General features: G+C 37.1%; 1 protein-coding gene across 9 annotated transcripts in view; it reads right to left on the bottom strand.

Annotated features, from left to right (window-relative positions):
* Positions 1 to 5,836: 5,836 nt before the first annotated feature.
* The window catches only part of SPAG9 (sperm associated antigen 9), a gene marked incomplete at both ends in the record, with an annotated part of 115,738 nt that continues 104,938 nt past the window's right edge, over positions 5,837 to 16,636 (bottom strand). For 7 of the 9 annotated variants that reach the window (XM_084236191.1, XM_084236187.1, XM_084236189.1 and 4 more), the window contains 6 exons: positions 5,837 to 5,949; positions 7,945 to 8,094; positions 9,337 to 9,513; positions 11,666 to 11,779; positions 13,481 to 13,652; positions 14,843 to 14,991. In XM_084236191.1, the coding sequence (XP_084092317.1) occupies positions 5,837 to 5,949; positions 7,945 to 8,094; positions 9,337 to 9,513; positions 11,666 to 11,779; positions 13,481 to 13,652; positions 14,843 to 14,991 (875 nt within the window). Of the gene's footprint in view, positions 5,950 to 7,944; positions 8,095 to 9,336; positions 9,514 to 10,398; positions 10,438 to 11,665; positions 11,780 to 13,480; positions 13,653 to 14,842; positions 14,992 to 16,636 lie in introns of all 9 variants that reach the window. The other 2 variants (XM_084236188.1, XM_084236192.1) reach the window with 1 other exon arrangement.

Raw genomic sequence — 16,636 nt, 5'->3', positions numbered from 1 at the left:
GTGTTTTAATTTTCATGGAACACTCCTATTCCTGAAAATTGGGGAGGGCGGGGCACCAGAAAAAGGTCTGAGGGCCTAAGATACTTGTGCTTCCCAACACTGTTAATTTCAGACACACAAGGTCTAGAACACTGACAGATCAACGAGGATGTTGCTGCATTAAATAAGTATTGAAGAGTTTTTCTCCTATTTTTATCACATCACAACACTGCCAAAATAGACACCATGCCAATATCATTTTTTCAACTACTGCTGACATACGGCCACAATACCTGACCACTCGTCATTTGTGTCTACTTCCCTCTCATCCTATTCTTCTTGAAGGTGTTACTCATCTTTATGTACCTGATACTGAGGAACCTCCAAAGTCTGCTGCTGAGTGACTAGCAGGGGCAGGTGATGTTCTGCACCATCACGTGGGTTATTACGTCACCTAGTTGTCCGAAGCACCCTTGTGGGGAGGGAGTTACTGTCTTTTTATAGCAAGGAAACAGAATGTTAAGTGACTAGTGAAGGGTCACAAAATCAGCAAACAGTAGACTCAGGATTTAAACTAAGTCTTCTGACTTGAGATGTAGCTCCCCCCCCCCCCCCCCGCAGTCGCCCCCAGTGTGGGGTTAATCTGGCTAAACCTCTCCCCGAACAAGCCCTGAGTGAGAAACTTGCGGCTTTACATATCTCAGACGGATATGTTCACCACAGACAAGGTCCCTGCGATGGCCAGGCCTCTGGATCACCTGAGGACGGTAATACATTGCCCAAAGGGTTGTTCTGCTGATCATCTTTGAATGTATACATACTGTGAGGAAAGGATTAGAATATATGCATATGCAAGCGAGTCAGGACAACACCTAAAGGGTTCTGGGGTTTTTTGTGTGTGAAAAAAAAAAGCTTACCAAGTGAATGGGAAATGAGTGTCTCCTTTAAGTTTTTAATGTAGCAATAAGTTCAAAGTACCCTAAACTTCAATTACCCATGAATCAAAGAGGAAAGAGTACTGGGTTGATCCTGGGTGAGCCTGCTGATGGGTCACCATATGCTGGTAATAATTGGCTAAGAATGAAGTTTGTGCTGCTAGAACACATGTGAATCCTCCTGGGTTGCTCTCAAGTTCCTCTTGAGCAGCTGTTCACAGTGGAAGGAGCAGAATTACCTGGGTAATTGTTTTTCCAAATGCACTGGTAGAGTCTGAAACTTCTGAGGTGAGGAAGAAGAAACCAATTTTATTCTGGAATAGCTTCCAGGGATTCTCTCCTGGCCTGGTTGAGAACTGTGGCTTTTTACAGGAAGCTGCCCCCCTTCAACCCTGCCCCCTCCCCAGCTGGGTGCCTGTTGGTCAACTTCTTTGAGTCCTCAAATCACAAACTATTCAGTCTGCAGGTGGGAGCCAATGTCCTACTTGGACATAAAAAAGCAAGGCACTAAACTATACAGCTCCTTTTGTACAGCGTTATTCTAACAAACTGGACATTCTAAGTAATCAAATCTCACCCACCAGCTATCTCTGGGTCTCATGGGAGATTGGGCAGCCCCGACCTGCAAACAGGTGTGGTTGGTATCCACTGACAACAAACTGAGGCAAATTAGTCCAGGGCCATAGAACCAGCAAAGGTTAGAGCCAGGATATTTTTGTATCACCCCGATAAATCACCCACCTTTAACACGAGAGCACCAAGGTCCAAATATGTTAAAGCTGCATTTCTCTGTGAAAATGACACACCATACTCAGTTTTGACACTTTACACATTCTTGGCCCAGATCCCACAGGAGTCCAGCTCAGTAGGTCTGGAGTGGAGTTTTATAGCTTTGTGGCTGATTCTGGGGTGCTATGTTAAACTGATTTGCCTAAGGTCACTACAGGGGTAGAGTCGACAGGTCTACAGTCTTCTTTCCCATTATACTACTATGTTACAAGGAGAACAAGCCACAAACTGTACTCATCACCTGATGTTTAAGGCATTCTGAGATGTCCCCTAACTACAAAACCTTCCTCAACAAAAAGGCTGCTGCCAAAAATTCAGTCCATGTCAGAATCCCACATTTCCTATATACAAAGCATGCCACTACAGTGAACATGGGATTCACATTGTGCTACCACATGATTAGTTTTATAATCATCCCTCCTTCCAGAGTCTCTCCCAAGCAAATGGATAACAACTGAGCATACCATGTTATTAACATCTCACTACAGCCTGCCTCTTATGACTGAGTAATTTGGCAAATGGTATGCCTTAGTATCACGTGTGGGCTGTTACTCATCACTCCCACATTTCTAGAAAGCTCTACTGTCTATTACTCATATCTTGTTTGAACACGTGAGCTAAAAAGGCACGTTCCTGAACATTCTCCACTGCTCGCCTTCAGCCAGTGAAGAGAGCAATGGTCCTCACCCTCGGAAATGAAGTTTGATTATTGGATTTTCAAATAAAAACCAATTTCATACCTCTAGGAATGGCAAAAACAAAACACACTGAACCTCACACATGTTTCATATACATATTTATATATATTTCATGTACAAAGTTACATTCCGAACCCCAGGGATTCCATAATAGAAATAAATACTGAAATAACTACATTGCTAAATGAGCATTTTTTGCTCTTAGAAATGAAGCCTCAGCCTCTAAGATAGCAAGTGGGACATTCTAGAACCCATTTTTCAGATTATAGAGGCAAGAAAAATTCTGGAGATAAAATGTCAGGACAAAAACAAATTTAGAACATAAAATGGTTAAAATATATTCAAATACTGAGAAATGTAAGACAAAATTAATAAAAACTTAATTTTTGAAGAGAAAGAAAAAGACAGTGTTACAAAACAGCGGAGTCCTGTTAGAAAAGCATCTGTGATTCCACATTGAATTCTCTTCTTCTCTACTCTTTCCATGTTACAAACTGGGACCAAATGAATCCCTTTCTCACCATGATCAATTCAGAAGAGCCCTATATCTAGTTGAGTCCTTTGGTAAAGATCATAATACTCACGAGGAAATAAATACTCAGTTCCACAGCATTTGCAAGACACACTTTCTTTAGGACAGTTAATATATTTGTTTTGTTTTGTTACTAAGGCAGCCTATGTTAGAGGGTCTGTTCTCAGATGTAGGAAGATCTTTATAAGAAATGAACAATACAGCAACTGAGAGAATGTATTTTACCCTTTTCCATGCAAACACAATCTGAAAAGTTATGTGCTGCATATTTTGTGCTCAAAATGTTTTACACTCTTCACAAGCTGCTGCTCATTAAGATAGTCATTCCTATTTAAAAAATTAGATCCACATGAGTAAGAGAAATACACTCTCGAAACTGAGTTCCTAGAGAATATTCTCTCTTTGCTTCACAGGGATTGTAACCTACACTTAATAGTATTGAGTTGATACTGCTGTTCTTGCAGACCAGCACTGGTTGAACATCAGCAATTTCACACGGTTCAACCTCACACATAACCCCAGAGTAACAAATGAGAAATTCTCCAGCATCCCCTAGTTCTTCCAATAGACATTCCTCTTTTTTTTTTGTTAAAACACAGAAAATCCAACCCAAGTTACTCAAGCCTCTTCTCTGTCCTTGACCTGGTAGCTACAGGCAACTATACCACTTTGCAATAGAAGAAGCTTATATTTTGGCATTTTTTTCAAGGTCACCAACTTGACCAAAGTGAATTTTACAAGAATATAAATTTATTATGGGGGAAAGAGGGAAGTAAAGCAATCTGTAGGAAATATTTAACTGAAATTACAAATAAAAGGATAAGCCCCCTAAAATAAAACAACTTATACAGGCTTTTTTTTTTTTTTTTTTTTTAATTCTCTCTATTCCCTGAAGTTAATTAGCAGGGCCATAGCCTGTTTTAGATAAAATAACTAGACACCTATATTCCTTAAGTTAAAGCCAGTAAGTTTAAAAGAGCAATTATATCCATTGTAACAAGTTTGTATTTTTCATCTTTAATTACTGATTTCCTAAAATACATTCGGTCACACAAACCCAGCTGCTTGGGACTAAAACTCCCAAACACTTTGGTGTCTCTTTCATGTGAATTTGTATGACATTCCCAAAAATGTTTAATAATTCTTTAAAAGATATTGCCAAACGACTTCAATTTAACATAAAATCATGACTTATATAATATGGGAAAGTGGCCTGAATTTTGATGCCTGGAAGAAAAGTCGCTGAAAACAAAACATTACCTTTTTAATACAACTTTTAACAAAAGATCTTTTTCTTCCAGTCATTGAAAGTAACCACAATTTTACTGTGCTTATAGACACATGTGGCCAAAGGCCTCTCCAGCTCAGTAAATCCCATGGTTTACAATCTAGCCTAGTCATGAAAATGCTTAACAGGCAATGGTGTGCCCTTAGATATTTTTGCAGGAAGTTCAGAAAACAAATACCTGGTACTTAAGAACGATGAGATGATGTGAGACGTCTTTGCTTTCTTTTCTTTGAAGTTGTCCTTCTAATGACTGCGGGGCCTTATCTAATAGGTTTATACTTTTAAAACAGCACTTTAATTTTATTTAGCTTTGCTTAAAGTAATGTGTAGGAAATGGCAAATAACACATTTTTAAAAAGTTTGGGGGGGGCAGCTACAGTGTAATGGTTTTTAAAAACTTATTAAACAAGAAAATCAATTAAACTTAGACCCTAATCTCTTTTTTTTCCTCAAATGGGAGTACAAAGATGTAAAGTCAACTTGTACTTTTGTGGTACCTTTGGCTTTGCCTTTCCCCCTTTCAAAAGTTTCCTCTTTGAAGACTGCATTTTAATCTTGAAAGTGCACAAAAGCTTTAATATGTCATTTACATACAAAATATCAAGTGCTAGCTGTTCTGTAGTTTTATACAGATCAAGAGTAAATATCATTTCTTATCAAATCCCTAATTCAGGGATGGCCCCACTCCATCACCACTACAGCTTTACTCTAACAGTAAGAGCTGTCCAAGAACAGTTGGTAAACAGGTAAATTTTTTTACAGGGGAAAAAGTTGACCAACCAACGCCATCTCCTGGTACAGTAATCCAAAACACAATTTCCTGTAGAAAAAAATCCTCCCATTGCTGAGGCATATCTCCTTCATAAATAACAAATCTTTCAGACATGTCAGTGTGGAAATGAGTGAGACTAGTCTTTAAAAAAAAAATCAGAATATTTAGAGAAGCAGGCCTCATAAACTTTAGAGCGAGCTCTAATAAGTCAGAAACAGGAAATTTTTATTTAAATAGTGTAGTCTTAATTTCTTTAATATAAAACCCCCCCCAAATCTGAAGAAAACAAAGTTTTATATACCATATAAACAAGATTTGTCAGATTTGAAAGTGAAAGTAATTTACAGTTAGCTTTTAGCCCTGTCCGGACATTTAGCTAAATTCTGATAATCCACCTGATATTAGTTTGTGTCAATTTTATAATACATTGGGAAAACTTTACTATTGTACTTAATAGTAGTTTCATTTATCAAGTGTTTCCATTAATTCCATTATTAGTGACAGCTAAAAAGTGACCCCGTCAAACAAAGTGAGTGACATTAGTTGTGGCAGCATAAATCACATCTGGATTGCTTTCTATAATTCACCAGTTTGCAGAAAGTAAACATTCTTTGATTTGTTCATAATATACTGAAATTGCCTATAACACTGGTGCAGTAAAACAGCTAGTTCTGTATTGTTACAGCAGGACAGATTTTGTAATATAAAGTTAACAGGAAATAAAATGCTCACACATTATCTGGTGAAACTTATTTCACAAAGAGAGCATTAAATAAATGGGAAAAGGGAAAATAAACCATGCAGAAGAGATAGCTTCTCTGTCTCTGCCTTTTTCCTATGCGCTCACTCATTGCCATACATCACTTGCCACACTATCAAGTGACTCCTTTCGGCTTTGGCGACAGAAGGTTCAAGTGGAAGATCCTCTCCAAGTTCTGATTCTCCACCTTCATCACCTAGTGAATGATAAGAAGGTGTAAGTTAGGCTGAGCATGGAATATGTAGGACGATGCACATCTGACATGCTGCTCATAGTTTACGAACAGCATGTACAGAATTTGCTTGACTGCCATTGAGCACTGCAAAAGAAACACAACGAGTGAGAATCTTCATTGCTTGACTTCTGAAAAGGCTACTTCATTTATCAGACTATGTTTATTTTTTTTTCATCGCACACTGAAATTTATTGTGAACCTTTATTTCTCTAGTGAAAGAATGTAAGTATAAATACAGTAGAATCAAGAAATACCTGCTTGTACTCTGTCCTACTTAATAGATGACCTGTGTATCTGGCAAAGAAGGCAAGTTATTTTGGTGGGGACTACTTAAACAGGTTTCAGTATTTTCTATAGGACTATGTTTATAGGAGAGAGTTCATTCCACTATATTGGCGATGCATCCCAATACGTCTACATACTGAAATTAGTAGAAATAGGAAGCTAAGAAGGCAAAACTATCCAATTCTGTCCAAAATGGACAGTCTACATGTTTACTGCAAAAAACTAAGACTGGAAAGCACTATAAATATGTACACAGATCACATAAGCACACAGATCACATAAGCCCAAACAACTCATACCTCTTGTCAGTGAGAGTGAAACTGTCCAACTGAAGATAGCTGATACCAGCACATGAACACTCAGATTGTCTCCCCACAGGACAATGTGATGACAGATTCATCACTTTATATATTGGTTTTTGTTGCCATGATTTTCAGGTTTAGGATGGTTTATGAATGAACCATGCATGGTGAATATGAAGAAATGAGGGTGAGGTAATAGATAGTCAAGAGGTTCTTTAGGAATAGCAGAGTCAATATGATAATGAGATGCTGATTAAAGACACTGCTATAAGGCCCACACGCTCTTCTATAAGCTTACATCAGCTGCTCTTGTTATTGAAGAGTAGAATTACTCTGGCACAACCTAGTGACAACTTGTCTAGTGGGAGGGATTCTTCAGCAGAGCCCTACAAATTTATATATCAAGGGACAAAGATATACTACTGATATAATACAAAATTCTACTCTAATTTTGTAATATATCTCACCTAAATTTCAGCTGAACAAAAGAAAACATTCATAATGTCAACTGTAAACAGTGGAAGAAGTTTTTTTTTCCATGCCTGCTTGCGTCTGTGCAAGCATCCTCTTCTTTCATTTTCCTAATAAACCTGTCCTTTCAAAATGTAAAACAAAAACAGTGGAAAAGGGAAAATCCTAAAGAGTATATTTCTCCATTTTGCAAGTGAGGAAACAGGCTGCAGGAAGTTGAACGATTTAAGGCCTTCTTACTCCGTGTCTTATGCTCTTCACATATGTCTCAATGTATAATCAAGCCCTGCTGTCTCCTAATGCTCCTTCAAAAAAATACATTTTGGTATAAAAAAAAAAAAAACACAAAAGAGGGCCTCCCCGGTGGCGCAGCGGTTGAGCGCTGGGTTGCGAAACTGCGCGCGGCCTCTGCGGCGCCGGTTCGATCCCCGGCTGCTCCCAGGCCACCAGAGGAGGGTCCCACATGGCGTGCAGACCTCTCCTGCCGCCCGCTGCTCCCCTCAGCAGTGTACTTCGGTCCTTCTGCCTGCTCTGCTCCCCGCTCTGGCTCTGGTGAATTCTCTCACCCTCCCTCCCGCACTTCTGACTGTACCCAGTGCATGTATAAACAAAACAAACAAACCAGCAAAACAAATAAATAAAGCATGCCTCTATTAAAAAAAAAATTTAAAAAAAAAAGAAGTGGATTTCTTAAAAAAAAAAATAAACAAAAGAAAATAATAAATGAAAAAGAAAAATATAATAAAAAATAATAATTAAAAAAAGAAACTCCTTTCCCAAGTAAAGAATTCAAAGAGAACTTCCTAGAAATCACTTATCAGAGTAGATCCTTTTCACAGTGGAGGAAAATCTAAATCACGAAACACAGTGGAAACTGCACTCAGAGCCAATGACTTACCCATTCGGAAGTCAATGTAGCCCTCTCCTCCACTGATGACAAGCATAGACTTCAACGGTGTCTGGTTGCAAGGCTCCTGTGCAGATGGCCCAGCTTTATCACCTGTTAGATCTGTGCCACTACTGCCACTTTGTGGGCTAACAACTTGACCTATTTATATAGAAAGAGAAGTGCCTATTATTTATCACAGACTGGGGTAAGGGAGACTAATTTTCTTCTGAATATTTTCAGAAAGTTAAAAAGTATATTCTAATTTGTGATTTACTTAACTACACTATGGAAGAAATCAAGCCCTATAGCAGAATCAGTTCCAACACAGAAGCCAGGGCGAGTGGGACATAAGACCAACCTGAATGGTTTAATCCTTAGGGCCAATTGGCCTCACAAAATGTTGCCAATTCCACTCCTTGGTATATACACAACTAGAAAGTCTAGCACAAGAAGATGGGCTGCAGTATTGTTATTTAATAAGTGGGTGGTAGGGGATGGAGGGGCAGAAAAACCTTAGAGGTTCTGCCACAGAGAATGAATAAAATGTATCACATTTATTCAAATATTAGAATATCATAGTTAAATGAATAGTATTTCTTTATCCCCCTTATACACATCTTATTGGTTCTGCTTCTCTGAAGAACCTTAATCACTAAGACACTACTATGTCCAATGTCATACAGGTAGTTGGTATGACAAAGTCAGATTTGACCTTTGTCTCCTAAAATTGCCTCTCATGGGGAAAAAAATTTGAAAACATGGGTCCTGCCTAAGAGAGTCAGTAACATCATTTTAGTATTCTCAATAGACAGAACACTTTTCGCTGGACATCACCACTACCACCTTTCATCTGGGTGGTGCTTTATAGTTCCCAAAGCACTTTCATTAATTTTCACAACAACTGAAGTTGGCAGAACACATAGTAATGACATCTACTTAGGAAATGAATCCAGAGGTTAAGCAATTTGTGAGTGATTAGGGAGAAGACTCAGACTCCTGACTCCTGCTCTACTGCTCTTTGCTGCAACACTGATAAAGGTGCCAGAGCCCATTCTCCATCTCTTTCCGCAGGCAGCTTTGATATAGCAGCTCCTTTAACAGCAATCTCCTTTATTAAACCAAGATAATTTTTTGATATTCTGCTATGACAAAATAAAACCATTGCTTTTCAAAAGTAAGATTATGTTCCTTAAATAAAAATCAATAAGCTTGCTTTGGGGGATAGAGGAGAGATTTTAAAATAACTTCACGCAAGTATCCCAATAGCATTTTATTCACATCTCCATTCTGGAACTTTTCAAATATTATATTGGAATTATCTGCTATTCCAGGACTTAGGTCATGGAACCAAGGGACAAAGAGAGAATTATATGCAACTTTCAACAGAATAATCTAACTCACCTGGGACTGCCACAAAGAATTTCACAGCATCCCGGTGCCCATGGAAGCAAAGCTGTGCATGTGCCATTGAACAGTAGGGTATAAACGTCCCTGGAGTTACTTTATCACTGTTTTCATCACCATACACACGGATTACACTTCCAGGACGACTTCCTTGTGCTCCTGAGGTTTTATTTGCTGCAACAGAAAAACCAAATACCAAATATTTTCCCCTAGAAAATAGTAATGATGTAAAAGGTTACTGGTTAATCCTTATGGTATTATCTAAAAGCTACAGCCAGTTGAGATAAAACAAGGACAGCAATGCCAATTCAAGACAAAGCTGGAAAAAAAAAGATATATAGCATGCCAGTTATTTTTTTAAGTACCTCAGTAAATGGAGTAGGGGATTTTGCCAGTCTAGCAATAACTTTTTAAACATATCTATTATTTTTTTAAAAATCATTTTAGTTAACAAAATAAAACAGATTTGAATCTTAAGTATGTCTGTTTTGTTTTTTAATCCTCATCTTAGAAAATTAATCATTTATTTATGTTAAAGTAAATATGTTATGCTTTTAAATAAAACTTTCATAGTTTCTCTTCTGTAAGAATATCTTTCTTGAGAAGGATATAAGCTGGGTTTAAAAGAATCCAACCACTACAATAGAGTAGCTTTTTATAACACCAGACTGATGGTTTGCTGGATTCTTTTAGAATGACCAGACTCACAAAACATCCCCATTCCATGGACCAGTAAGTGAATGAAAGAAACATGATCGGTCGTAAGAGTAAACAATGTAGATTAATGAAGTTTTAAGAAATGTTCCTGTTTTTATTGGAAGGAAAACAAAGTCTGAAAGAAAGTTCAGCTGCAACAAAAGATGATAAATAGACTAAGCTGCTGAGCAGTAGTTTGGTGGCTGTGTAACAAACATAAAAAAAAAAAATACACCTGCTGCAATGCAGTGACTGCAAGTGAATGACATTTAGGAACATTCAGGAAGGTATTCTAGAGAAGTGGGAACAGCCTCACAGTGGCTATGAGAAGCCAGAAGAGTTTGGTTCAGGATCTGCACTTACCCCTCAGCCCCAGTAAACGTCCCTGGTGGAGGATTACGGCTAAAGTGAGAAAGGAGGAAAGGGGACATGGAGAGGTGCATGACAGGGAGGAGAAGAATTACTATGAGCCACCACTCTCAGCTTCTGCTATCTGGCTCCTAACTAAATTAATAAACTCCTACTCAGTATATTATCAAGTAACATATAAAATTCTTACCAAAGCCTCTACAGAATATCTCTGATCTACAAGGATAATTTGAATTAGTATGGTTTTACTTTTTTTTAATTATAAAGCAATTTCAGTGAATGAGAACTTACATGGAGCATTTTCTAAATGCTAATATTTCTTATTTTTCTTTAAGAAATTCTGTTTTGGTAACTATGCCAAAACAGAACTCTCTTGCAAAGAACTGAAAGGAACTCTGGAGATTCTGGAATCTCTTAACATAAGAAGTGGTCCAAATATGTAGATTTATAAGTAATTGCAGAATATAAATCTGGGATCAAGAACCTGGGTACTTTAAAGACTCCAGATATGCCGGTTTCCAGTCCTCCCTTTCCTCTGAAAAAAGGTGGGGCAATTCTGATGTGGTAATTTATTATTTTATAGATTTATGGCACTTGCTTTTAAACCATCCCTTGCCCATGAATTTTGCAACACAAAAACACTCATTTAATGAATGATCAATGTAATGGAACATAATATGGAAAATATACAATGTACATTTCATTAAAAAAATAATGGAACATAATTAAAAAAAAACATACAATGTACATTTTGTTCACATTCTTTTCAAACAGATGATTGTCTCTACATAAGGGCTTGCTGACCTTCTGAGAAACTTCCTCTACAACTTTTTCTAAACCTCATATAAGCCAAATGAAATATCCTAAACTATCTTCCAGGGAGATAAGAAAAACCAGAATGTTTCTAGTTTAATATTTCTAGATAATCATCGTAATAAAGCAGAAAGAAAAGTGGACTTAGACTTTTATTTCAAAGATGAAATAGGACTGGGATTCCTGAAATGAGAAAAAGAGCTTCCACAGTGAAAAACTTTTAATTATAAATATTAGTCCTGATACATGGTAGCTTACTCCCTAGAGTTTGTACATTTCACAGAAATAGTAAAGGAATAATAGTTAAGTTTTTGCCATCTGCCTGATACTGTGAATTACCACAAATTTGCCAATACTGAAACAATTCCTTCTTCCTAGATTCTGGGTATAACTATTCCCTGCAACTCTTCCAATCTGCACTCTGACATTTATCGAGAAATATACTTACTTTCTGTCAATGGGATGGAGATAATGACACCATTTCCTGTCCCCACCCACAAGCGATTGCAAGACACCATAAGAGCTGTGATCCTCACAAAAGAGAAGCCCAGTTTTCCAGTACCTGTACAGTGGGGGGACGGGGGAGGAAAAAAACACTTGACTGAGAACTAGAGCAGATGCTTTAAGTTCCAAGTAGTTCATAGTAGCTGGATTAATATAAAAGAGAAGAAACGTGACCAGATCTTGTTGCATGTTTCCTAAAGGTGTACATTGAACTTTCATTTGTTTAGCCTTATCACCTATCTGACAATTCACAGTTAATGGTAAAAGAAAATTCTAAAAGTAGCTGGCGTTACATTATCATTCAAAAGATACTGCTGGTTAAGAAATACGACACAGGATTTAATTAGGGACTTGGAAAACCAAACTAAACTAAACAAAACCACAGAACAAAAACTTCAACAAAACAAGGTTTGCAAGATTGGGAAATCAAATATTTTTCAATTTTATTAGCTGAAAGAATTCTGGTTTGCCTTAATTTTCTTTGCATAGATAAAAACAACTTTGCTACAAAACCAATATTCTTCCCTTGTTTGCTTCTTTAGGTCCTAAAGTAGTTTAGAAATTTTAGGACAGCATACACACAAATTAAGGGAGATTGGATGTACTCATTATTTCAAGAGTTTTTACAACTGATCTTAGCTCCTGGGATTTGAAAGGCAAAATATTAAACAGTAACACATTTAAGACAAACATTTAGTCACTTAGAAGTTTTACTTATAAATACTGAAAAATATGATCACAGAATCACAATGTTAGGAAAAATCTTAACTACTATTCAGTGTAAGCTAGAGAGATTTAAGCTAGAGAGATTTAACCTTTGGTCAAAATAAATCCCTGAAATTAGTTTGTCTCTAATTCTAAGAGCAATGGTTCTAAAAAGGTCATAAATCACTAGTGCAGTTTAAACTAAGGTCCTCAGGGCACAAGTCTTGAGATGGTCCCTGCCCTTTATGGGCCCATGGTCCATAGGGGAAGAGACCATAAACAAGAATCTCATAATACTGGTGCAATTACAATAATGATAAGCCCATGGAAAAAAAAGTATGAGATGATTTAAGATTTAAGATCTCCCTAAATCAAAATGGGAGATCAGGAAAGGTCTTTTTCTGAATGTGACACATAAGTTATAACCTATAAACCAAGTGAAAAGGAATCAAGAAGAACTTCTTGGTCTGAGCATACAGTATATGTGAGGATCCTGAAATGGGAAGGAAGTTGTTAAATTTGGGTCAGTGTGGGCAGAATAGAGTGAGCAAGGAGAGTAGTCCAGACCACCTGTGTGCTCTGGTCATGTCACAAAATATTACCTCACTTCAGAAGATTCTAAAACTGGCTGGCATTACATAAGAGCAAGTATGTCGCGGTGTGATATTTGCATGTTAGTTACTATACAGAGAACAGACTGGAGTGGAAAGACAGAGTTAGGAGGCTCATGGTTTTCCAGTCCTAAAAGATGGTGGCCAGACCTAAGGGAACAGTGATAGAGATAAAGAAATAATTGATTTAAGGTATTTTTGGAGGCAGACATGACAGTTTCTGGTGATGGGTTAGATAAAGGGAGCAAGAAAAGAAGTCAAAAATGATGCCAAGTTTCTGTCAAGAACCATAGTAGAGTAATAGGTAGAGCATCTGCCTGACTCAGTAATAAAAGCTCACTATTCCTGAGGCAACTTAATCTTTGGTTTTACCCAGCATTTGAAGCCATTTAAAAATAACATATTTTCTTTGATTAACAAAGATAAAATGCATGGAAGCTTACCTAACATTTTGCTTACATAAGGCTCAATGTCCACATCCTGTAGATGTTGGTAAGTATGTGCATGATAAAGACGGAGTGTGGAATCCAAACGAATGGAGACCCACACACCATCACCCACCCATGCAAGCTGCCTCACTTGGCTCTCCTTCCTGGGGTGTGCATCAAATGATTTCTAGGAAAGATTGTTTAAACACAATGTTAATTTTATAACACAAGAGTTGGTGTTTAAAAAACCGCTAAATTGCACAACAATTTGGCAGACTGTACGTTAAAAGAGGAGCCTAAATATTGTTTACTAAGTGTAATTATTTTTATACACATAATTGCTTTTATCCTAGACTGTGAAATAAAATGAAGAATATAAAACTAAAGGACAGTGAATTTCAGTGCTGTATAAGAGATCAACTTAAGGAAGCAATACTGGTACATCTATCCTCTCTAATGATCAATAAAACAACTGAATTTGGGGCCTCTCTGGCAGCGCAGGGGTTAAAGTCTCAGTGCTATCATGCTATTGCCAGCCACTGTAGCATGAGTTCTATCCCTAGCCAGGGAACTAACCCAGATGGTGCAGCAGACCTCGCCTGTCTCACCCGCTGCTCCCCTCAGCAGTATATTTCAGTAGATCTGCCTGTTCTGCTCCTCACTCCGTCTCTGGTGAATCCTCTCACTCCCCACCCCCTTACACCTCTGGCCTATATCCCAGTTCCCATATGTATAAATAAATAAAAATAAATCTTCAAAAAAACCACAAGTGAATTTGATCATAAATACCAAGTGGTTGTTAACTTTAGGGTTTCTAAGGAAGGGAGCCTTATTTAAGACAAATGAAAAGGAGGAATTCTGAGTTATTTTCCTGCTGTAAGTTTTTCTTTTTCTCAACAATTAAAATGCATTTATGTATTGAGGCAAAACTTTTTGTAAAGAAAACAATGCTAAGTGGTTTTGTTTTTACAACAAATTCCCTCTGCAATCTTATTCTCAGCCTATGAAACATATATGGATTTGGCTGGATTCACATGGGGTGGTGGAGAGTTGGGAATCCTCCTCCCACACAAACCATGATGAAGGACATATCAACATCCACATATTCAAATACATGCATGTCCCATGGATACTCAAACACATATTCAATCATCCACATGTGTCCTTTCTTAAAAACAAAAACAAAACACTTCCCACCCTCTTGCCAAAAAAGGGGAGAGAGGTGAAGTGACAAAGAAAGTGAAAATGCCATCCAACGAGTTATTCAAGTACTCTAAAAGATATAGATTTAGGAAGTGACTTCTAATGAAGCTGAAAATAGTCTTAGTCTTCAGGTAACACAAATTCATGAAGTACAGAAAACATGGATTAACTTGCCTCTATTTTCATGGCCTTTGGCTGAACCACATAGATTTTGTTCCTATAGCCACACCAGACTTTGTCATGTACCACCGTCATGCATCGGATGGAATGGTGAGGCCGTCCAAGGTCTAACAGGTGATAGTTTGACAAATCCCACTGCCCATCTTTAAGTTAAGAAATAGATTATTAGTTGATCTTACCACCTTTTATTTATAAGTAACATTTTATTTGGTTTGTATGATTAAATTTATTGATGTAAGTGCCCCCACCACCACGTATTCAGTATATCTTTTATTTACAGAGACTGTGTTCTTTTATTCTATATATTGCAAAATTAGATGACCTGGTCCAAACTGCCACCGAGTACAAAGACCCCCCATGCTCTTAACAGCAGTGCTGTGATAAATCTGTTGTAAGTTAGCTTTGTAATAATATTTTAGAGCGAGAATGGATTTAAGATTATTTGGGAGATCTTTCACTTACTTGCATTTTGATGTATTTTCTTGGTTAGAAGGGCAAGTCATTGCTAATACTTTAATTATGCATACTATCATTTTAGTGATGACAGAAATGCAAATGAGAATCAATCACAAGAAGCTTTCTTTGCTTTGTAGCTTCACTTAAACAATTTCAATGGATGAAAACGTACTACCTCACAAAGTAGCTGTTCTATTTTCAGGAAGTTTTAATTGTCTGAAAACTATACCCCATATCTAGCTAAAGTCTTGGATGTAACTATAGTTTTGTCCAATGGAAATACAAGCTAAATCTAGTACTACTTCTTTGTTACTGCCCCTTGTCTTCCTTTCAAAACCAAGCATCCTTTCCATGTTTTGTACATAAGAGTTTATAGACCTATCATCCTAACTCCGCTTTCTCCATGTCCACTTAATATATTGTCTGTCTACCATCGTGGAACAGAATTATCACCAGCCTTATTCTGGAAACAATTTCTGAGGTTCCAGACATTAATGAACTCTATTGAGTTTGTAGTCAACAGGTATTCTCACTCTAATGTCTTCTCCATTTTATTTTTCTGAATAAATGCAGGACTTAATATTTACCCTTATTAAATGTTTTTTGTCTGCTGTCAATATAATTTTAGCATCAGTTTACCAAAACATTTATTTATTCCATTAGTTTCTAGTCTCTTCTAATTTATTCAGAGTAACCATGAACAAGTGACTAAAACTTTGTGCCTCAGTTTCTTCATCTAGAAAATGACAATAAAACCTTCCTCGTAGGTTGCTGTGAAACTTACATTAAAGGGCCTGCCCATCATCACAGATGGTCACTCTTTAATGATATGGCACATTAACCAGCAATCTCTGGGAAACAATTATAAAGGCCCCTAAGTATCAGCGACCCATTTCTCCAAGCCTAAAAGGATACAAAGTCTTGCTAAAATCTGAATTCAGTGTATCTATGTTTTTATAGTATTCCCTTGTCTGCCAATATAGCAGGTAGGAAGTTATTTTTGGGTGATACATGTATGAGGAGTTATGAAGAGATACATGCTTAATTCTCTTAATTTAATTCACTCAAGGCAGGTCTTCTGACACTACCCCCCTCCTCCATCTTTAGATTATATAAACGCTGGTCTTAAAGGGGGAAAATATAAGTATTATGACATGAAAATGACTAAACCTCATCCAACTAAAAACTCTTTAAAAAAAAAAAAAGATTAGATGCAAGTTATTTTTAAAACACTGCAAAAGAAAACATATAATCTCACTAAATTTCTCTTAATAAATGAAAAACAAATACTTCATATCACATTTAAGAGTATTAAGAAATTAGTTACTTGTT

The sequence above is a fragment of the Talpa europaea genome (assembly GCF_964194135.1).
Source record: "Talpa europaea genome assembly, chromosome: 7".
Taxonomy (NCBI): Eukaryota; Metazoa; Chordata; class Mammalia; order Eulipotyphla; family Talpidae; genus Talpa; species Talpa europaea.
The sequence above is the reverse complement of the archived record's forward strand: the minus strand, read 5'-3'. Positions and strand labels throughout refer to the sequence as shown.